Source organism: Theobroma cacao, chromosome 1, assembly GCF_000208745.1.
Source record: "Theobroma cacao cultivar B97-61/B2 chromosome 1, Criollo_cocoa_genome_V2, whole genome shotgun sequence".
NCBI lineage: Eukaryota > Viridiplantae > Streptophyta > Magnoliopsida > Malvales > Malvaceae > Theobroma > Theobroma cacao.
The window spans coordinates 30,525,729-30,550,370 of NC_030850.1; the positions used below are offsets into that span (position 1 = coordinate 30,525,729).

Genomic DNA, 24,642 nt, shown 5'->3' on the forward strand with positions numbered 1-24,642 from the left:
AATAGGAATCATCACCTCAAGTGTTTTAGATGACATATCCTATAAGCTCTTGGTTAACATTAGCTTGTTAAAGTCCTTGGCCAAGGCGACATGGTGATTATGAAAAAGGTTTCATAACTCTCTATAAAGCTAATGCTATAATTGCAAAAACAAATATAGAGGTCAATAAGAGTAAACACTGTACCAAGCTCTTATCATCTCTGGGATATCTGATGAGAGAATGAATTACATTGATAGACTATACATTGAAAGGTTGTCAAAGAACCCTTTGACTCTCCCAACAATTGGGTGACCATGATGCATTGCTAGATGTCAATCTTGGTCTATGAAATTGATTATAAACTAATTTATTGAAATTTATATTAATCAATTAAGTCATTAATCAATTCCATTGCCAACATGTTGGGAACCTAATAGGTCACACACAATGATTGCATTTGAATTAAATTGGGAGAGTGATGATTTAAGTTAGACTTAAATCACATGCTAGGTAATTAACTTCTATAAACTTAATTAAAAGAGTTTAATTAAGTTTTTGGCATAATTATAAATAGTTATAACTATAAGGCCTTGATTGTAAAATATAAAGGAAATTAATTTTGATTTTAATTTCTAAGGACTTAATTAAAAGAGTTTAATTAAGCAATAAGCCCAATATTATAATGTGTTATAATATTGAAGGCTTAATTGCAAAATTAAAGTTATTTTAACGTAATTATATAAGTCACATTTTAACTATTTTCCATATGAGAGTTTTTCATAATTGAAGAAAACGTAGTTTTTGTTAGAAAAAGAAAAAAGTTTTCTTTCTTTGCCACCATTCCCTTTGTGTGAAAGAGAAAATTGCTTATGAAGCAATTTTCGAGAAAAGTTTGGCTAAGATTGTGAAAAAGAAGAAAAGGACAATTGTTGTCCTCTTTGCTAGCACAAAGTATAGTTAAAAACTCATTCTTTTGTTGAAGGTTCAAGTGCAATCGTGTGTACTACCATTGGAGGCCAAACACTTAATTAGCTAGGGTCTTTGCTCCTTGTGGTGTTCGCAAGATTGCTTCGAAAAGTGCCATTGTGATTATGAAATTACATGGCAAGGTAACTTTCTAAACAATAATTTATTTTGTACTTTTATGTGTTAAATATCACTAAGGTGATCCATGGGTGGAGGCATGTTTTGTTGTTTAGTTATAAAGTTTTTAATTTTCTTTTTGCTACGTATTTTGAGCATGCCATCCATAGCCAAATCCATCAGTATCACCCACACAAATCCGTAAATGTTGTACTGTAAACGATCCTTCTACACGTTCAAGGAAGGCATTTCTAACCCCTTTAAAAGGTAGTTCAAGGTCAGCCTCTAAACATAATGACCCCATGGGAAGACATTCCAAGCCTCAATGTCCTCCACCAACGATAAGAGCCAAGGCGTCACCCGTCTACGGTAATCTTGACCAAATAAAATGTTATTCGCGATCCAGATGAGTGCCATCTTGGTCACGTCTCCCGATCGTTGAAAATTGCCTCCACGAAACGTATCAAGTAAGGCCTGCAACTTAACGCTCTGCTGCCCGTTCTAGTATCGTGCATGAATTTCGTCCGTAACAACCTCGTACAGTCATGTGAACACATCGGATATTCGATCAAAATTTAGTCCGGTGATAAGGTAGAATTCCTGCTTCGATATGCGCACCTTGTTTTTACCAATGGCAAACCATAGCTTATGCTCCATTGAATCTATCATAGTGATTCGACGAATCATGATGTTATGCAAGAGACTAACGGAGAAGTAGCCTTGTGGATATACGTCTAGCAACATTTCGAAGCACGTACACTTCACTGCATTGTACTCCCCTTTCTCTTGGAGAGTCTTGTTGATGTAATGCAGTTGCGACCACTTACAGTGGGTGTTAATAGCAACATTGAACACCCACTTCTCCCTTGGCATAATAAGCAAACTATCAAGATCCTCATACTGTCTGGACTGCATCTGCAAAACATGGCACACATGCATGAGTGAGTTAACCCATAATATGGTAACATGCCATGCATATAACGTAAAATGTGGTAACACGCCATGCATATAACGTAAAATGTGGTAACACGCCATGCATATAACGTAAAATGTTGTAACACGTCATGCATATAATGTAAAATGTTGTAACACGTCATGCATATAACGTAAAATGTGGTAACACGTCATGCATATAATGTAAAATATTGTAACACGCCATGCGTATCAAGTCGAATGTTGTAACACACCAATGCTGATATGCCAATCACTATAATTACTGTGTCTTTACACGAACTAGCCTAAAATACTCATGGCGTGTGACACGCCAATCGGTGTAATTACTGATTCGTTACACGAACTGTCTTAAAATAACCAATGTCGTAACATGCTAAAAACCCCAAAAAGCAATTTACCCACTACACGTCATATTTGTTGTAGTTCAAAACTTTGATATGACCACAAAACCGGGAAGAAAATAGTTTAAACATAACAATTGAAAAAGGTAGAAAAAACACAAACATATCACACAAACCCAACAAAAAATCAATGAACAGAAGAAAGTTTTAAAAGTTTTATTTTTAGACTGACTGAGCTTTTCACTGATAACCGACATTATTGTTGTGGTGTCATCAAGCTTGCAAAGAAAAAAGTCAAACACTTTGGTATCTTTGGGAATGAGGAATGAGGAATGAACCTTTTCACATAGATGTTTGCGATTTCTGGAAAATATTTAATTAAAATGAAATGATCTCACAATTTTCTTTATAAACATTCATTTATTGAATTCATTTAGTTGAAGTTTAATCGATTTTCTCGTTATTTGCCTACTTTTTTTTTCCTTTTTCAAACCATGTCGTGTTACCCATAAATTGTCATGTCGTGTCACACACTCTAAATCTTGTCGTGTCACGGATCTCCATGGAGTCTGACAAACTCTAAACCCTACCGTGTCATAGATTCCCTCCATGACGTGTCACAAACTCTAAACGCTGGCGTGTCACAGATTCCCTCTATGACATGTCACGAAATCTGAACGTTAATGTGTCACAGATTCCCTCCATGGCGTGTCACGAACACTGAATGCTGACGTGTCACAAATTCCCTCCATGACATGTCACGAATTCTGAACACTGGCGTGTCACAGATTCCCTCCATGACGTGTCACAAACTTTGAACGCTAGCGTGTCACAAATTCCCTCCATGGCATGTCACAAACTCTAAACCTTGTCGTGTCACAGCCGTGTCACACATTCCAACCATGTCGTGTCACAAACTCTAAACCCTGCCGTGTCACAACCGTATCACACATTCTCACCATGTCGTGTCACATATTCCCAACATGTCGTTTCACAAACTCTAAACCTTGCCTTACCATAGCCGTCTCAGATATGGCCTGCTGCAGCACGACTATTTCGTGCTTTGGATTCACATCTTTTTCCTTTCGATTCACCAACGTATTAGGGATTTTGGTTTTACATCATTCTCCAAGCTTTTGATTCATCACGATCGGTTCCTCATTCAGTTTAATATCACTTTTCTCTTATTATCTGAATGCCATGTCCCAAATCTTTGAAAAATCATCTCATGCAACATTAATTTGTTTTGCACAAGCTTCGCGAAAAAAAAGGATATTTTGCACAAAATTAAATGTTCGTAAATTTTTTGCATATTTATTTTCTCATTTTTCGCCTGTTTGAGAGTGCATGTCAACGAAGATGGCTTATTAAAGGTATTTTTGTCTCAAAATCTATTCTCGTTGCTAAAAACAGTTAAAATTATCTAGAGACTTATTTACAAAAACACGTTATTTTTAAGAGCTAAAAAAAGAAATTTCCATTATAAAAATCTACCATTAAAGTAGGAATCCTGCACAAAATTGATCACAAAAATTCTAGCTGACAGTAAGAAAAATATTAAGACCAGAGCTAATCTGGTTGCTCATAAGATTGGCAAACAGCCAGCAGAACCAAACCGAAGGTCTAACATGGCTATCTCATGGCTATCAAACTAGAGATGTACATATACAAGTATATCTAACATATTAAATCAACTTATGTGGATTTTCATTAAAGGTTGGACAATTACATTGTTCGAAGTTTACAATAACCCAAGCTTGGTGCACCAAGAGGAATGCCGCTGTGAACTTGTTTACCTTTAGATTTTGACATCTAAGGTACTAAGATAAAGAAATTTTACTCCCCTAATTGGACATATTTACATTAAATAATAAAAATAATATTACTTGAGGGAAGAATTTTAATTTCCGCTGCATTTTGTAATATGATTGCATGAATTTTCTCAGCTACACCTCCATTGCATCTATGGTTTCTCAAATTGCAAACTTTGTTGGATAAAAATCAGCAAGAATTGCAAGGTTTACGAGTCCATTGCTAATTCAGTTTTGATTTTTTCTACTTGATATTGTTGGCACGTTTTGCAAGCAGGTCATTCCCCTTCTTCACTGGCCCGTGTTCACGTGGGCTTCAGTCAGCTCATCGCACCAGCAATCAAACCATATATTCCCAACGGATTCCCGAAATAACCGGGCGGTGACGTGTCATTTCACAGGGTTAAGATACCTTTAACAAACGCCCAAACTCCCTTGTATAAATAATAAAATAATAGATAAAATTTATTTATTTTTTAAATTTGAATCGAAATTGCCTAAAATTTTATTAATTTTAAAAATAAATACTTCCTCTTAAGAACATAAACACTATTAACAAAAATTATAAAAAAATTAAAATATTATTTTTTTATTAATTTAAAAATTATTATTATTTAAAAAAAATAAAAAAAAATACTGATGAATGCTATCCAAAGAAAGGGAGCATCGATGCTGCCTTAGGGAGCTCCCCCTTAAGGGAGCATCGGGTCCCCATTTGGCGAGCATCATCAGATTTGGTGTTTCTTGATGGAAATTTTTTTTAATTAATAAAAAAATAATAAAATTATATAAATTAATTAAGAGTAAAGTTGTTTTTTATCTTTTACATGTTAGCATGTTGATAAAAATATTAACAATTGATTAATGATTAGATTTATATTTTAATAAAAAATATTTTTTAAAAATAAATGTGTACTTTAAAAATTAATGTATTTTTATATAATTTGAATCGAAATTTAAAAATTAGATATTTTACACTAAAATAATTTTCCTTATCAAGGAGGCACCTCATTGGTCAAAATGAAGGAGGCGCCAAAATCAGTAACCTAATCTTACGAACCCAGAGGATAAGGAAAAGTGAGAGTGTATGTTCACTCTCTAAAAGCAAAAATCTCCTTTCCCTCACCATTTTCCTTTTAGCCGTTGCAGCGCTTAAATATATACTATTATTATGGCAATAGCAGTCGCCCACTGCTGCTTCTCCGTACTCAGCACCACCGTTAAATTCCGTTACTCCGTTTCTTACCATCGGCGTCTAGCCACTTCCACCTCCACTTCACAGGCGTCCCTCGACGCGCTCTCTCCTAAAGCCACCAATGACAAGAAAAGAGCTCTGAAGAGTTGCTCGTCGACATCTCCCCGTAAGTTCAACGTTAAGGTAAACTCTAACCTTTTTCTTTTGTTCAAATTCTCTAACCTTTATTTACATTTGATTTTGGTTTCCCTTTTTTCAAATTTCACTGAAACTGATGCGACTTGTTGTCGTAAAATTTCACGTGTTATCGATGTTTAATTGCTTATAGTTTGATTGGTGGCGCATTTGTTTTGGGTTTATACGTCCAGTTTTCCTCATTTAAGATTGGGCAATTGGAAATGTCGTTTGTGGTTCGTTTCTGTCGTTTGGGGAAGAATTTAATACTTTAAATCGGTACAATAGCGTAATTTGGTTTGCAGGAGAAGGTGGAAGTAATCTTTTAGGGTTTAAGAACAGCCGCTGTTTGATTTTACTGATTATGAACATTATTGTGCCACAATGCATCAAAGTGAAGTGACCGATCAAAGCTTTTAACAATAAATGTTTACTTGTTTTTTTTTTTAATTAACCATTTTGTATGCGCTTGCAAAGTAGGTTTTGGGAAAGCTTTTATCTTAGAACAAGATGGACGGGATATGTGGTATTGGTGTTAATAAGAGAATGCTCTGTGTCTGAACCTTTCATGCTATGTTCTGTTGATTCCAATGTAAAATTAACATGTTGGGGTTTCTTTCATAGCACCATGGTCCTCAGATCAATTTGATCCTTATTAACTGGTCACTAATGTATTATTTTGTATTCAGAAAGATCCTGTTTCCCAGAAGAAACTTCCAGGAAGATCAAAAGATGAAAAGTCCAGTTTATATGCTGATGGAATTAGTGGTAGAGGGGACATGGGGCGTCCTCAATCAACAGGTTTTAAATCATTCGGTACGCAAAGAAAAGACAGGGAGGAGTTTCAGCTTGACTTGAGGGAGCAACAGGTACATTTGCAAACATGTAGTTTCAAGGGAAATTGTTTTACTTCAAACAGTTGCTGAATGTGAAGCCTTTGATTACAGACTTACATGATTGGATTGAATTTATATTCAGTTGTTGCTTGGCTATTTTTTCTCAAGTAGAAACCACAAGTTTAAGCTAGGTTTTTGCATATGCATAAACCCCATTTTCCAGCCATTCAGGACACCTGGGGTCTAATCAATTTTCTTATGAGTTTGTTGTATATTCTTCTCAAGAAACCTGGATTTCATTATGACTTTCGCATCAATTGTTAACAAGGCCCGCGTACAAAGTTACTTGACTTCAATCATTGTATACATGGCACCCAACACTTACAATGTAGAAAGTGCTAATCATGCTAATGTTGGAAGCCCTTGAAAATTTTTGAGAACTTCTTGTTTATTATCTGGAATAGTCATAATTATAATTTTGTTTCTCAAAATTGCTACAAGTGTGCTTAATAAAACTCTTAGCATATTTGTAATACTACTTGCCTTATCACATGCTCACTCCTGGTTCTTTTGTGCACTCTTGAAGCTTTTCTGTAACTCTTTATTTGTTATGACCTCTTTCCATTTTATTTCAGGTTGAACCAGGGAATCTTCAGGATGCAACCTTTCTCAATGCTGTTGTGAAGGTTCAAAATAGATTAAAGCGAAAAAAAAAAAAGACAACTTTTGTTATGTTGAAAATTTTCAATATATTTAGTTTGTTAAACAATAGAGTGCCATATTGCCTTTATCATACTTTTGCATTTCTAATTGTTGCAATTTTGAGTGGCTCATGTGCAAGTCTGGTAGCTTTTGTGTGCATCTTTTTTGCTATAGATGTAGTTCATGTTTATGCTGTAGATGGTATGGTCCTTAGTTTTGAGTTATCATACCACAAATGCACGATCATGATCTACCAAGCCTTATCTGTACTCTTTCCCAAAGTGTCTAACACACATGTGCTATGGAAAATTAAGATGGCTAGCTCATTGGGTGCCAGGATAGTGCAATTGATACTGGTTTGGTTTTTCTGCAAGTTTTTGGGTGTGCAGATTGCTTATTTTAGACTAAAATGCCATTTGACGTTTCTAAATATAAGAGAAGAAATTGTTTTTAGCTAAATAGGCATTTTGGATGCATCTTCAAGCAGCAAGCTACACATATTCGTTAGGCAGAACCCCATACTGATCTTTATTATCATTGTTACTATTTTTTGAGAATAAATTGTTATTAGAGTGAATATGTTGGTAAGTCAATAATTTACAGAGCTTTTCCTTTCTGTTTATTTGCTATTTGTTAATTATATTCCTTGTTTTATCTCTGATTTAGGTTTACTGCACCCATACTGCACCTGATTATTCCCTTCCTTGGCAAAAGCAAAGACAATTTACAAGCACTGGAAGGCAATATTCTAACTTGTTTCCTGCTCCTGAAGCATACAGATAGATTTAAGAAAAAATAGAGAAAAAAAAGCAGTTTAGTTGGTTCTCAGGCTTTTCTAATTCCTGTCAAGTCGTTTATTGTCTTTCATTCATCTTATGTTGTATTCCAGGTTTTAATTGATAGTCATGTTCCTTTTGTCATGCAGTGCTTTCATGATTGGGGATGGGAAACTTTTAACAAATGCACATTGCGTGGAACATGATACACAGGTAATCTATTATAGTTCTCGAGTATGCAAATAGATATTAAATTATCTGTAAAACTTAATGGAAATAAATGTCAAATCATCATTTTGCTGAATAAAAAAGCTTTGGAGTTTGCTGGAGATCATTCTCTAAACCAGTTGTCACAGCTTATACTGTTTATTGATTTTAGAAAGCTGATTGTACCATTTCTCGTCCAGTGTCAACATAAAAGGAATTGGGCTAGAACCTAATTTAAAGGGAGTTTCTAGATGGCATTTGTTGGAGGATTTCAGATTTTAGGTTCACAATTTACTGACAAGAAACAGGGCCTGCTTTAGTTTCCACTACTAAGAATGCAAGCCCGATTAGTTTAGCATCTTTGGCATCTCCTTTACTTCTGTATGCACTTTTAAAATGTGAAAGAAGAATGGCATATTAAGGAAAGTGAAGATCATTTTTGTATTGATTTGAGAGTTAATAATTTAAAAATTCCATTTACATTTTTAGTATCCTATTCGTTAGTTGGATATCTGCATTATGCTATCATACTGTCTGGGTTTAGATGCACATAGATTGGGATTTTTAAGTTCTCTTCACTGAGACAAGGAGTGTGAAGTGGTTTGTGTCATATCTCATGGCCCTCACTACCCATGTCACAATGGACTTCTTGACCTTGGTTGTTAAGTGAAGTACATAAGGTCATACAGTACTGTACATATTAGCTATTTCAATTTTTCTCTCATAAGTTGGAGTTGTTGTTTATTTGCTTTTATTTCTTGTATGCTTTGATTGCATTTCGCTATTATGTTCAGTTGGTTATTCTATTTGCTTTTATCATTTTTGACAACAGGTTAAAGTAAAAAGAAGGGGAGATGACACCAAATATGTTGCTAAGGTATTGCTCCTAATAAATATTTAATGCTTTCTCAGAATGTTTAGTCAGCAATGTCTTAAATCTCAGCCTCAAACAATTTGCTTAATTTCTATTAATGTGGGTTAACAACTTATGATTTTAGTACCATCTTTTTTTCCTCCATATCATTTGAAGGCATAAAAACATTAGCCCAATGTAGAAAGGAGTAATGATTAATGATACATCACTATTGGCAAGAAAATGTAAATCAGTTAGTAAATAGCATGACATTCCAGATATCAATGACTTCAGCAGTTTAGTTGCTTAGGGTGGGTTCCTTTTCGTTCACGTTGATTTTTTTTCCTGGTTTTTGTTGCTATGATTTTGAATATCAAGCCCACCTCCTCCTTTGTCCTTCTAACTGTTTCGTTTTATATTTGGGCTGCAGTCTGGCAATTGCCATTTACTTTTATGTAGGCAAAATAAAGAAATCTAGCTGAAAAAAAAATAATTGTCTCAACCACTCAATATACTTATATATTTTCAAATAAAATATATGACCTGATACAAGTACGGTGTTTATGGGGATTTACATACAAATGATAAGAAATTACATCAGATGGTTTTGAATAGATATAAAATGATGGACATGGCAAGTATTAGCATTTATAGAATCTACCCTCAGGCAGGCCCAAGATCTTGATTTGCCTTTTTCAAATGCTTTTTTGGTTGCTTCACTTTTGCCTTCAGGCATTTTTGTGTCTTTGAGGTCCTCAACTATGCTTGCAATGTTATGACTTCAGTTTTTCATATTTCTTAGCAACTCCAGATTAAGTCTGAACTAGTCTTATGGGTGATTGTTGAACAAGTTAAATTTCATTAGTACTTTAGTAGGATAAAAGTATGAATGAATTTAACCTATATAGGTTTCCTCATCAAATAATAACCTACTTCAAATTATTATATTTGTTTAGAATACCCATAAAAAGGATAATTATATTGAATGAAGATTTATGCATGTTGAAGCACACCATTGACTAGCAAGGTACACCAGTTGAAAATATGATAAGTAACTTCCAACTTCCAAGCTGCTCAGATCAGGAGTTGTCTGCTTGTTCACCGTTATTAAGACCTTGCTGCTTACTTTCTTCTCATGATTTGATGAACAGGTTTTAGCCAGAGGTGTTGATTGTGATATAGCTTTGCTTTCAGTCGAGAGTAAGGAATTTTGGAGAGGAGCTGAGCCACTCCGCTTGGGACACTTGCCGGGTCTTCAGGTTTTGAACAGCCCTTCACTTTTTTCTGAGCATAGAACTATTCTCTCAGTCCATGTTGCAATATCTCAGGCTTCATCACGAATCTTAAAGACAGTTCGGTTGATTCAATGCCTCAATGAAATAAGTATCTATTTGGATTCAGCAGAGGACTAATACATCATAAAAGAAATGCCTATGGTCTTTGATTTTTTCTCTGTGTTTTTGTTTCAGTAATATGATCTGCTATTTAAAATCAAACAGATATAGCTGAACAATTAAGAATCTAGCACCATTCTAAGTATTTACACCATTTTGTGAGGTCATCTAAGGTCATAATAAGCTTTGTATATCTGCAATGTCATTGTGAGAAGTTCTGCATATCTGCCTGATCTGTATCAGGCATGGGATATGTCATAAAGATAGAAGGCATGAAGGCCCTCATAGCTTACACTGAACTTCAAAATAGTAACATAAAATTTGTTCCATTTTTCCTTTTATTAACATGACAGCCACAGTTCTGCTTTTTCTAAGTTAGATACAGGGTTTTGAAGCTTTAGTGAATAACAATTTCAAGTTTTTTGAGCTGTTTCTGTTCTGTTTTCTTGATGGGCAGGATGCAGTAACTGTTGTGGGATATCCCCTAGGAGGAGACACTATTTCAGTGACAAAGGGAGTAGTATCCCGTATAGAGGTTTGATTCACGCCTTCTAAGTGATAATGAACAAGTATCTATCAGATCTTTCCTTACCTTATTATTACTTTGATGCCTATATCCATGTTTTTTCTTTTTATTTTCTGTATATTTTCTTGCTCACCAACATGTTAAGGGAATAACAGTATCAAGTTTCTAACTGATATCTTCAGGTCACATCATATGCCCATGGCTCATCTGATTTGTTGGGCATTCAAATTGACGCGGCAATAAATCCTGGTCAGTAGGTCATTGAAATTTATGTATCTAAGCCTTGCAACATGTCACTTTTTGAAAGGCGTTACCCATATCATTGTGATAATCATTGCGTCCTTGGTAGATTTTAGGTAATAGTGGTGGTCCTGCATTCAACGAGCAGGGAGAGTGCATTGGGGTTGCATTTCAGGTACATCTTTTGTGTCAATTTTGTTTGACTTTTAATTTGTGGATTTATGCCAAAATCTGTTGTGAGACGACTTTTGTTTTTTAATCATTTATTTAGTTTAGTTCAATTTATATTCCCTTTTTTTCATAAGTGCCATTGCATTCCATTTTTCCTTTTGAGTTGTCTCAAAATGTTTGTTCATTACTAAAACAAGCATTAATTATTGATTTTTGGTGTCTTACCCTTGCCTTAATTGAATTAGTTATTAAGGCAAATGACGAGTTAAGCACTAAATGTATAACATGCAAAAGTAAAGTGCACTCCTTAAAATTTGTAAACATGTCAAAGAAGAATAGCAATATGTGACAAGGAGAGATAGTGCTTTTATACTTGCTTCCTTTCAAATTTTGACACACTTGTTGGGCTGAATTTTATTTTATCAACTATTATTCTTTTCATCATGTTTTTTTGCTTGTGCTATGTTTAGTCCGTCTCAACCTTTCTCTCTCCCTAACTACCACATATAATGTTTTGATGGGAGACTTCCTTTAGGTTTACAGATCTGAAGAGGCTGAAAATATTGGTTATGTGATACCAACTACGGTTGTATCCCATTTTCTAAGTGACTATGAGAGGAATGGGAAGTACACAGGTGAGAGACTCTTCCATACGTAGTCTTTTGATACTCCTTTTTTTTTTTTTGAAATATGTATTTTGCCTGCATTTAAATCTATGTGCATAAGCAAGTAGTCTGTAGCGTTAAGTAGAGACCAAGGTATTCTAGCCAACTTTTGACTCAAACGCATTCTTGGCAACACAGTCTAGTCAAGTCTGGACTCTTATGGCATACGCTGTCATGCTACATTAACAATTCACGATGAATTGGACTACAACGCTAATTCTATAGTGACATGCAGTGGTTAGTAATCAACTCCATGAGTTTTCTGATGTAGAGGATCCACTGGAATGGTAACTGCAGAGCATATGAGTCATGTCATTGCTTACTTGGTGTGAGCAGTGGTTTCATACAAGCTACTAATTGAGAAGAGAGAGTAACCAAAAAAAGGAGCTTAGAAAAACATACTTGATATTTTATTAGGGAAAATATTACAAGACTAAAATTTGCTGCCTTCATGGAGGAGTTGCCTTATATAGGTATACATGAGGCACACCGATACGAACTGGTTAACGAGACCTAAAGTAGACTGCTTTGATAAAGCTTACATGATAAGTTCTAATCGTACACAACTTTTGATAAAATAGATGCTAAAACACTATAAGACAAATACTAAAAGACAAACGAGCTTGGACAAGCTATCTTGGATTCCTGTGGTGCACTTCTTTTGATACTTTTTCTCGTCTTTTGGTGAAACTCTTTTACTGAGAAAGGCATCACAACACATTGACGTATTTAGCACACATTAGCACACTTAATTAAAAATAATTTTGATGATCTTAGGTGATTAGTCCTAATCATTGTTAAATGGGAAATTTAGATGGGAATTTTTTGCTCGACGAAAATCCATATTTGGAAGTCTCAAGTCATATGAGACGGGAGATTTCCATTTCCTTTTGTGTGGGAATATCTTTGTCCATGGGTTCAAATTCTTGTTCCATGGTTTTTGGCTTGGTGGAGTTGGAGGTTGCCAAGTTCAAGTTTGATGCAGGTTGCTTGATTGGTCCTGGTTGTAGTTTGTTTACAAAGAAATCTTCAAGGTCAAAAGTCTTTTCTGAGATCATTGGGGTTTGTATCAAAAGCATAAGGATCTTGAGAGTCATCCCAGTAGATGGGTGGCTTTGGTTGTGGGTCTCAGATTACTAGAGTTTGCCAGTACGGGTTCCATTTTAATGGCTTTAGACGGGACATGTTAAATTCAAATTCAGGGTGGAGTGGTCTAATTATTGGGTTTGTGAACTTTTTCTCATAAATGTGTCTGTCAATGTTCAGCTGTGTGATGTAGTGATTAAGATAGCCCTTCCATGGCGTCTAGTCTTAAGCTTAGGGCCAGATTTCGAAGGGTATGGTTCTATTGAGCTCACAGAGCTGTCTTTGAATCTCATCATACTCCTAAGGGTGAGTAGTGATTTCATCATGGAGGGAGTATTTTTGACTAGTAAGAATGGTCGTGTAGGGGAAAGTACTAGGTAGCACTTACATAGCTACAAAGGTTGTGAAAAATGAGGATAATGTAAGGTTTGTTTTGTTCAACTTATGGTATGTTGTGATTCATTATTTCCAAATGGGTGTGGGCCAAATCCAATCGAGAAAATGTTTGAGATTTTCATGACTGAGGTCAAGAGGATGTCTTCTGGGCTAGACCATGTTGTTTTGGAATTTTTGGATAGTTTTTAAGAGAAGGTTGGGCAGGAATTCTATGGCAATATAATGGAGGTGATAGAAATACCATAGGTAACAAAGGGTTTTTTGGGGGAAGGTTATCCATTGTCTTGTGGGTAAGTAAAGTGGATGGATAAAGGGGTATTTGGGGTGTATTTCAATTGGTGGGATTGATGTATCACCATATCTCATGATAATGCTAGATTTATGGTAAAAGAGTTTATCTTTTGTCTTGAAATCTATTGTTTTGTGTGCGATTTCATAAACGAGTTCTAATGGAGTTTTTTAAAAGGGAAAGATTCTTTGTTTAGGTTGGTGGAGGAGGAAAGTTCCATTATGGCAATGATTGGAAGAATTTTTGAGAAAGGTCTATGTGGAGATATGACGGTTGGTCTGAAGAGCATGTTTGGGATAACATTGTCTTTGCCTTTTGTATGCTTGAAAGTGATTGAGTACTGCAAAAATCATTGCACCCCATCAAACTAATTGTGCATTGGGAAAGGTTTTCTTCTTGAAGTTAAGTATGTGTTCAAAGGTCGATATGTTAGGCTCAATAGTGAAATGATGACCAATGAGATGGAACTCAAACTTCTGAATTCCATATTTTATTGCAATTATTTTCTTAAAAGTGGAGTGATGGTGGATTTTCAAATCTTTAAATCTTCCACTTTGTATTCGTAAATCTTTCTTTTTCGATTGATTTCTTCGAGTAACACCATATACCAATATTTATTACTTGCATTTGCTTAGAGGATTCTCTTACCATGCGAGAGAATCTGTAGAGTTGGAAGTAACTAAGCAATAGATTTGATAATCTTGATTGTTTTTGTTTGCTTCTGTGTCCACTGAGCTGAGGAATCTTTCTTTAACATCAATCGAAGTGGATTTGATATTTTGACAAAATTTGGAATGAATTCACTTATATAATAACTAACAATTCCAAAAAATTGTTAAACTTGTCTTTTTGTTAGGTTTTCATTCAAGAAAAATTGTAACTTTTCGACAATGTGTGGCTGAGTTATGTATTGCCCATCTTTGATATGCATTCCAAATAAATCTATCTCTTAGTACTAATTATTATCTTCTTTTCAGATAACATGATATTGTTGGATAATAGATTGAAATCTTTTCAAAAGGTCATGATGAGCCAATGTTTGATTGAGCCCATGTTTGGTAATGGGCTTGTGAGGCATTTTACGTCAACAAAAGGTTAGAGCAAGTACGTGGGAAGTTATGATTGATCATTAATTATAAGCCACTCCATTTGTTCCTAGTAGATGACAAGTTTCCATTACCAAATAGAAAGACACTCTTTACAAACTTGTCAAATGCAAAAGTATTTTCCAAGTTCGATCTTAACGTAGGATTTTGGCAACTTGGAGTTCTTCAGTCTGAAAGATACATGACAACACTTTGCATCCTCTAACACCATTTTCAATAGATAATGACTTTGGTCTGAACACATCACCATCATTATTTCAAAAAACCATGATTTAAATATTTAGTCTAATTCTGGATAATGCTATTATCTGTATTGACGATATCTTACTGTTCTCTCCGATGAGACAAGTTATAAGTAACTTTTGAAAAGATTCTAATTTATTGTCTACAGTGTGATATCATGCTATCTGAAAAGAAGACGATAATTGGTACCACAAAGATTGATTTTCTTAGAATGCATCTCAAAGATGGACAATACATAACTCAACCACGCATTACCCATGAGCTATAGTCTTTCCTGAGTGAACACCTCACCAAAAAACAAGTTTAACAGTTCTTCAGAATTGTTGATCATATAGGCAAACTCATCCCAAATTTCGCCAAAATATCAAGTCCACCCCAATTGATGTTAAAGGAAGATTCTTAGCTTAGTGAATATAGAAGCATGCAAAAGCAGTCAAGATTCTCACATGGTAGGAGAATCCTCCATACAGATGCAAGTAATAAATATTGGTTCATGGTATTTCTTGAATAAGTCAATGTAAATAGATTTGTGAATACAAAATGGAAGATTTAAAGATTAAAAAATCAACTATCACTCCACTTTCAAAGAAATATTTATAGTAAAATATGATATGCAAAGGATCGAGTTTTATGTCAGTGGTCGTCCTTTCACTATTGAGTCTGACATGTTAGTCTTTGAATACATGCTAAACTTTAAAAAGAAAACCCTTTGCAATGCACAATTGTTTCGACGGACACAATGTTTTCGCAATACTCAATCACTTTCAAGCATATAAAAGGCGAAGACAATATCATTCTAGTCATGCTTTCCAGACCAACCTCCATTTCTCTGCATAAGTCTCTCTAAAAATTCTCTTGATCATTGCTATAATAAAACCTTCCTCCATTAACCGAAAAAAAATGAATCTTTTTTTTTAAAAAAACTCTCGCCAGAACTCATCTTTGAAATTATACACAAAATTATAGATTCCAAGGCAAAAGATAAACTCTTTTACTACCAACCTTATATTATCAGGAGACATGAGAATCACACAATCAGGCCAATCGAAATTGATCCTAAATTTTCATTCCTTCCTTTTTCGTCTTTCTTATTTGGGACACTTCCCAAAAGACCTCTTACCATCTTTGTGGTATCTTTGCCAACTCCACACTATTGCCATTGAGTTTCTCTAACCTTTCCTCAAGTGGGCCTTCGAACCAAGATCTTGAGACAGCCCCTTGCACACCTTTTTACAATGGTTTCATCCACTAAAAAAATGGACTTTTGATCTGCTAGACAGCCTACACAAGTACCCATACCAAAGTATCTTTTTTTACCTTTTATTGAAAATGGGTTTCAGCCATGGACATGGTCCTACACTTCGCTAAATTATTCCCTCTATGACAACCCATTCTCCAAGGCATTTCTTTACCAGGCGGTGTTACACTCCTTATGCATACCTTTTCCACTTTTTCGGATGACCGGTCCAAACACTATTTGCTTGAGTACTCCTCAACACTCAAAAGATATGCTCTCATCTACTTTGATAAATGTTGTTGTTGGGAGCAAAACTGTTGGTATTATGAACCTCTGCATATCAGGCACGTCAACCTATCACTATTGAATCAATGATTCTAAACAGAAGTTCAACCTGACCCCATGGACTTCAACACTGACATGGACCCCATGAAAATTACACCTCATCAAAATTTTGTTTAATTAAGTGTGCTAGTGTGTGCTAAGTATGTCAGTGTGTTGTCATGTCTTCTTTTATAAAAGAACTTTACCAAAAGATAAGAGAAAGCATCAAAAGAAGTGTCACATTAAAAGAAGTGCACCACCTGGAATTCAAGACAACTTGTCCAAGCTTGTTTTTTTTAGTATTTTAGCATCTACTTTATCAAAAGTTGTGTATGATTAAGACTTGTCATGTAAGTTATTATCATGGATAGTAACCAGTTCGTTTGTCTCATATATGCTCATATAAAGCAATTCTTCTCCACGAAAGAGGCAGATTTTAGTCTTGTAATATTATTGTTAATTTATGATATGAATTCATTCTTAAGAATTTTAGAGATGGAGCTTCAATATATTTATTTATATTCTTCGAGGATGTCGACGCATGAGGCTCTTAGTTTAAGTGTCACATCTTGAAATCAAGACATGCACAGTCATTTTAGCAATAAACTTCAAAAAAAAAAAAATTACCTTGAAGCAATGCTGGAAAGTAATACAAAGCTTTTCTATGTATCATCCATATAAAAGACTAAAATAAAGTATTCTTCAAAATTTCCTTAATGAAATTCAAAATGAAATCTGATACAACCAATTTAAAAGTTATCGAGAGAAATAATTAAAAAATAGTAACTAACATCATTTACAATTCATAAGATCTCAAATAACTATTAATATCTCGATACTGAAGTAAATTCCCAAATTTGATCTCCTAGCTCTCTAAAAGTTGAGAGCTTCTCCCCATTTAATCATCTGTAAAATATAAAGTAAGGATTGAGAAACCATAACTCAACAAGTGTAGTTACACACACCGTATTGGATAAAGCATTATGTGTGTGTGTGTGTATATATATATATACATTTAGGTCGCAAGGCAAGGGAGGACGGAACCCCACTTCGACTCACCGAGGAGAAGGTAAGTACGTATATGCACAAACACATATGTATATACATATATACATATATGTATACACACTTTTATATATATGGCATATATACATATATGTATATACATATTTTATATTTATTTATATAAGATCATTCAAGAACATTAGTTGATCAATAAATCATGCTTAAAGTTAGTTAAAGAATCATTATAATCAAAATGGATAATTTCACATGTCAATAAATCGTTGGCAATAGATACCATTCTTCAAATATCGTATCAAGCAAAATCATAGATTCAACGTTTAAAACTCAGTTTCGATCTTTCCTATTGTCATTACTATAACTTGTGAAAAGGGTCATATCGACATTATCATTCTCAGATCATTACGTTAATGAGACTGTGTGCTAAATAACCCATTAGTAGGATTGTATGCTAGCTAGTATAACCCATTAGCTAGACTGTCGAACAATTTTCTTAAAGACTGTTTTAAGAAATCATTTGTTTTAAGAACCCACTATATAAATAAATAAAATAAAAAGTAATCATATGTTTGATCTTAGTTCATATATGAAAAATAAAGAAATAAAATATTCAGTTTATTTAAAACAACTTTGATATAAATTTATATTTATTTATTTATTTTTAATATGTTTATTTTTTATAACTGTTACTGTCATGCGGCTGACAGGGAGAACTAGAGAAGAACAACGGCATAGAATACAAAAAGGAAAAAGAGTAGAAGTGGGGGCTTAGATTAGGGCTGTCCTTTTACATTACTACTTGGGCTTCGGAAAGGAGTTAATATTTGGCCCAAATCCTCTCCATTTATGTCTTCTTCTAAATGGGTTTATATATATTAACGCCTTAGGGTTTGCATGTCTTTGGCTCTTGTGTAGCTATCTATTTATTTAAATGGGTTTGAGTTGTAAGATCATTAAAAATATATCTAATTTTTTATTTATGGAATGAAACTATTTAGAATTAATGAATTAATTTATGAAAATATTTTAAAAGAATTTTTTTTTGTTTTATTGATAAAGGGAAATATGAAAATAAATTTTATATAAAAACTATTGTATCGATATATATAATAGATGTATTCACGTATTCTTTTCTTACTTTTGGATCCTTTTTAGTAGACTCCACAAGTCCAAAACTTTAAGCAAAAGGTGAGTCAAACACTTAGGTGCATACCAGTATTGGACATTCATTTACAAGACCATTTAACTTAAGGTATAAGTACTTGACTTAGCAGCCACCGTATCAATTTGGGTTTTATGTTGGAATATTCCTACTAGTAAGGGATTTGTTAGCAGCAGTGCCAGGGGTAATTTTGGGATTTTACTGAACATTTTCTATTTTGAATTATGGTTTGAGCTATATATGGATGGAAAGCTTATTTCATAGTTTCTAACGCATCAAATGAATCATGATTTCAAGTTTTATAGCCTAAGATATAGTCATTTTAGTGAGTAGTGTGCAAGTCTTCAAATTTATCATTTGGAAGACTTTGTGTCATTTGGGTGGCTTTATATATAAATATATATATATATATATATATATATTAAGTTTACTTTAAATGAATTGAATATTTTGTTCCTTTATCTTCTATATATGAAATAGNCTTATATATAATATATATATATATATATATATATATAAGTTTCTTTAAATGAATTGAATATTTTGTTCCTTTATCTTCTATATATGAAATAGGGTCAAGCATATGATTATTTTTTATTTTATTTATTTATTATGATGGATTTTGGTTTATGAATGAGATGAAATTCTTGTTATGCTTTTAAAGAATATTTTAAAAAAGCTACTAAGTGACTTTGGGGAAGTGGGATAATCAACAGTAGAATTAGTTCGATGGTTCCGCTAATGGTTTATAGTAGTTGACATATGATCTGCTAACGGATTATAATAGTTAGCACATGGTCTAGTTAACGTGTTATAGTAGTTATAATCCTACTAACAGGTATAGTAGTAATGATGAAGAGAATGATATTGTGATATGGCTTTTGTCAAGCATTATAATAGTAACCATAGCTAAGATGAAATTTTATGAATTCTAAATATTGAATCTATAATTTTGCTTGATACGATATTTGAAAAATGGTATGTGTTGCCAATGATCATGTTATAGATATACACACTTGTTGAGGAGCTATACTTGTTGAGCTATGATTGCTCAATCACTCGTTGATATATTACAGATTACTAGTGAGATAGCTTAGGGATCAAACTTGAGAGCTTACTTTAGTATTAAGGCATTAGTGGTTATTTAAGATCTTATGAATTGTAAATGATACTTAAGTTTCTATCTGGTTTGGTTTATTTCTCTTGGTGACTTTTAAATCGATTGTATTGGATTTAAGATATAAATTTGGCATAAGAAAAATTTCACTGAATACCTTATATGAGAAATTTTACATGGATGATAAATAGAAGGCTTCATATTACTTTAGGATAATATAGTTGGTTATCTCAATTGCGAAGCGTGAAGTAAATTGATATTAGAGCATGTGGCAGCCTGGTTTGGGCTTCTACGTTGTGCTGATGAGATCTTGTTCTTAAGGAGGTGGCCTTGATTGTGATTGTGATGTGTGGTTTTGAGAAGGGCACCAAGAATTTAAGTGGATGGGCTTGTGGTATTATATCCCGATTCTCGCATTTGATGAGAGTGTGATTGTAAAGACCCTATATAAGTATCCAAGTCAATCACTACTAACAATTTCAACTTAGGATTTTGAGGTTCACGTAGTTTAGACTCAAATAGTTGTAGGGTTGGTGGTGCTTGTGCCCGAGTCCTTACATTAGGTCCATGCTATTTCCTTCCAAAGCCCTAATTGTAGTTACAACTGGAATTTTTTCCTCAATTTTATGTTCACGTATAAATGTTTGTCTATTTTTATAACTGCACTTAATTGCATGATGAACCCAATATACTCTTACAGAATGCAATGACTTTTCCAATTATGTTCCATGAATGACTTGGATGTCCAGCCATCTCTTACAGCCTGCCACTTGCTAGAATTAACCATTATGCTAATATTCTTTTTCAATCATTGACTCATCATTCTGTTATTGACTTGTGATTCACACCTAGTACTCAAGCATGAATATCATAGTGATGTGACATTTTCTCCAAAAGTAAATATAAAAACCATTTCTTGAGTTCCAGGTTTCCCTTGCCTTGGTGTATTGCTGCAGAAGTTGGAGAATCCAGCACTTCGTGCATGCTTACACGTACAGTCTAATGAGGTAATTTGCTACAACTTACTCAGCATAGAAAGCAAAAATGCACAAGTGCACTTATAGTTACATGCACATGCATATATTTTGTTTGCATTTTCCCTGGGGATAGTGGGGATTTGTGTGCACTTGTGTTTGTGGATGGTGGGATACAAGAATGATTTGCATGGTAGGAGTTGGATTTCAGAATTGTGTTGTAGACCTGCTGAAGAGAGATTCAGATGAAGCTTCTCGGAGGAGATGGTGGACACTAACTGATGTGAAAATTGTGTATGAGGATACTAGGCATGAGAAAGATAAAACTTTGAAAAATGAAAAACGTGCAGCAGTAGATCAGTACTGAGAGATTGTAAAGAAATGTAAATTAAGGCCACATTATTTATAGATTATTGTCTAATGGCTATTTTTTTTTTTTTTGTGCTGACCTCCTATAATTCATTCAAGTTCTGGGCCAGGTTTAAAAGCATCATATATGTTCTTTCTAACATTCAAGAATTTGTTAAAGTTTTAATGAAGAAGGTGGCTAAGTGTCAGTAATCAGTATCAAATGAATGTGGAAATATAAAGTATTCTTCATTCAGAAATTGGTAAGCTTTCGAGCTGCAAACATTTATGAGTGGCTGTTATCTGGGTTGTTTATGTAGACTCCACAAAGCATTTTGTTTTTCCTGAATTCATCATCAGGCCCCATTTTATTAACAAGTTACCTGTTTTCTAACAGTTCACCTGATACAATTTTGCTATTCATATCTCTAATCTTAATAAAAATTGGTAGTGTCTTGTCTGTTGAGTAGTTCATTTCCTTAAATGTTTTTTGACTTTCACAGGTTCATTTCCTGAAATGTTTTTTTGACTTCCACAGGGTGTACTTGTTCGAAGAGTTGAACCTACTTCAGATGCAAATAATGTTTTAAAGGAGGTAGGCTGGCAATATTCACAAGCATCTAAGCATGTTGCACCTTTAGTTGTATTTTTTTGTCCATCTCATTTCTCTGTATTCACACCAGCTTTATTAAAGCTTCAATATATATTTATTTCTAGTTATTTTCATGAGTCCAATTTTCTCACTGATGATAAGAGAAGCCTAATGATAAAGATTTGTTTGGCTTTCTTTAGACATTGTTTATAATTGTGTGTTACGAAAGGAATTTTTTATTTTACTTTTACCTTTCCAGGGGGACGTGATTGTGAGTTTTGATGATGTTCATGTGGGTTCTGAAGGAACAGTGCCGTTCAGATCAAATGAGCGCATTGCATTTCGCTACCTCATTAGTCAAAAGTAATGTCAAGAAATCGCATGAAAAGCTGCATGACATACATTTTTTAACTCAATTTAACAGTTTATGCAATATATTGCAGAATGAACATTCTTATCTTTTGTGTTTTCCATCTTTTCAATCTCCTATTGTATTTATCACTTTTCCAGTCATTTCTTGCGACATTCATTCTATATGCTTGTGATATAAGTTTGTCTTGCCCCCAATTTAAGCTCTCTTACAGATTTGCAGGTGATGTAGCAGAGCTTGGTATTGTTAGAGCAGGCAGATTCATGAAAGTTCAAGTAGTTTTAAATCGAAGAGTACATTTGGTATGCGATTTAAGTCTTGGCTCTGAACTAAAAGATGCAGCTCCAGTAATATTGGTTGCATTTGCTTTCTTTTTAGATGTTAATGATTCAGATCCTTTTATGGCTGGCATTCTAGGTTCCTTATCATATTGATGGAGGTCAACCTTCATATTTAATTATTGCGGGTTTGGTGTTCACCCCACTTTCAGAACCATTGATAGAGTATGTTTTCTCGTTCCCCACACTCCAGCAGTTTATATAACTCTTTTTCCTGGATGGATTAATGATGTAAAGATACCAATCCTGATCATGAAGTAATCTGTATTTCATTATTGATGTCAAATGTTCAGGGAGGAGTGCGAAGACTCTATAGGGGTAAGTTGAAAATTCTAGAAAACTTCCTGAAGCTTGATAAAGTTCCACTTTGATACCAAAATGCTTTTGAGGTTTTACATTTAATTTTCATTCTTCTTCTTAGTTGAAACTGCTAGCGAAGGCACGGTACTCTTTGGCAAGGTTCAAAGGAGAACAGATCGTGATACTATCACAGGTGCGCTGCTTATGATATGAGGTTGGACATTGATAGCTAACGCAAACTATAACTTAAGAATATGCTTTCAGTAACCCTCTAGCTAGTTCTTAGTGTCATAATAATGTTTTTATGTTATAAGGATCAAGTGAACAAGTTAATGATTAGGACTTGCAAATTTCGAACTTGGATCTCTCCAGTTCAAATTTTCGAATATGGGATTGGGGTTTATGAGATGAGACAGGGTTATCTCTTGTTGAGTAGTCTTAGCCTCCAAGAACCAACGAGTCTTCATGTCAAAGGAAAATTTTTTTATTCCCGTACTATGACGTCATCGTGCCGTGGAACATGGGTTGTCTTGATTGGAATTTGGAAACAGTATTTCAGTGCATGTGACCTGACTTTGTTTATCTTGTCCTCAATAGGTTTTGGCAAACGAAGTGAACATCGGATATGAGGACATGGGCAACCAGCAGGTGGGTTTTCTATGTCCTCCTTACAACTTGAGTATGCCAATTTATTCACATGTACTAAACTGTAAAAATTCCAGGTTTTGAAGTTCAATGGAATTCGAATAAAAAACATTCATCACCTAGCACACCTTGTGGCTTGTAAGTCCTAACATCCATTATCTAGTCTTCATCATCATTCTATTAGGTAGTTCTCATGGCAGTTCATATTCTTGTTCAGGTTGTAAAGACAAGTATCTAGTGTTTGAATTTGAAGACAATTACCTAGCTGTTTTGGAGAGGGAAGCAGCTATGGCTGCTTCTTCCCGAATACTCAAAGATTATGGAATTCCGTCCGAAAAATCTGATGATCTTTTAGAACCGTATGTTGATTCACTTGGAGACAACCAGGCCATAGAGCAGGACTATGGCGATAGTCCAGTTTCAAATTTGGAGATTGGCTTTGAAGGACTCCTTTGGGCATAATTATTCCAAGTCGAAGAATTCAGTTTGATCATCTTGGCTAGGAAAGGTCGGGGAATGAAAGAGAATCCTGGCTCGGAAAAGTTATGATTGAGAGCTTAAGCTTGCCACGTCACTCAATAGCTTTTATTGGTTTCTGTGAAGCTGTTATCAAAATACCAGAGTGCCATCTCGTTCTTTGTTTTCCCTCATCCTCCCCGTGGTTGGTCAGGATTTATGATTTGGTTGTAACATTTTTCCCCCATTTCTTGATTGAGTAAGGGAAGCACGGTTGCATGCACAGGATCAGAATGAGGCCGCAATGAGCCTAGAGACCGGAGAGCATTTGATGTACACGTTTTGAAAGAATAAAAAATGTTGGATTATCATCTCACTCAATGCGATGTGAAATGTACAAAAAAACAAAAAAAAAACACTATCCCCAATGTTTTCATCACGCTTTAGGCGGGCCCAGGCCATGTTATAGGCATGGCAAAGAATATTGCATCGATCTCGCATTTTGTTCAAGTGGCCTTTCCATCTTCTTACAACTTGCAATACATTGCATGCAAATATAAATACATACATGTGTACCATAGGAGACACAGGGTCTCAAATGCACGTGTCTTTCACTTTTGCTCTTTTTCCTTGTATTAATTAACATACACAAAGGTTGAGAGGCCCTGACCATCTAGCTGGTTTTGGATTTGAATGCAAAATTAATTACACGTCCATTGCTTAGCTTG

At 34.5% G+C, this 24,642-nt stretch overlaps 1 protein-coding gene across 2 annotated transcripts; it reads left to right on the plus strand.

Moving 5' to 3' along the window:
* On the plus strand, window positions 5,202-24,528 carry LOC18613467 (protease Do-like 2, chloroplastic). 2 transcript variants are annotated; one of them, XM_007050714.2, is made up of 21 exons: window positions 5,202-5,547; window positions 6,228-6,407; window positions 7,010-7,060; window positions 7,743-7,816; window positions 8,002-8,065; window positions 8,892-8,936; window positions 10,064-10,171; window positions 10,764-10,841; window positions 11,015-11,081; window positions 11,189-11,247; window positions 11,779-11,878; window positions 20,819-20,898; window positions 21,752-21,808; window positions 22,065-22,168; window positions 22,390-22,477; window positions 22,593-22,678; window positions 22,807-22,831; window positions 22,935-23,006; window positions 23,411-23,461; window positions 23,536-23,596; window positions 23,676-24,528. In XM_007050714.2, the coding sequence occupies exons 1-21, from the start codon at window positions 5,341-5,343 to the stop codon at window positions 23,918-23,920; spliced, it is 1,902 nt and encodes a 633-aa protein (XP_007050776.2). In that variant the 5' UTR covers window positions 5,202-5,340; the 3' UTR covers window positions 23,921-24,528. The 2 variants fall into 2 exon arrangements, 1 of the variants encoding a protein (XP_007050776.2); XR_001929449.1 differs by lacking the exon at window positions 23,676-24,528 and having other exon boundaries at window positions 22,935-23,027; window positions 23,536-23,582.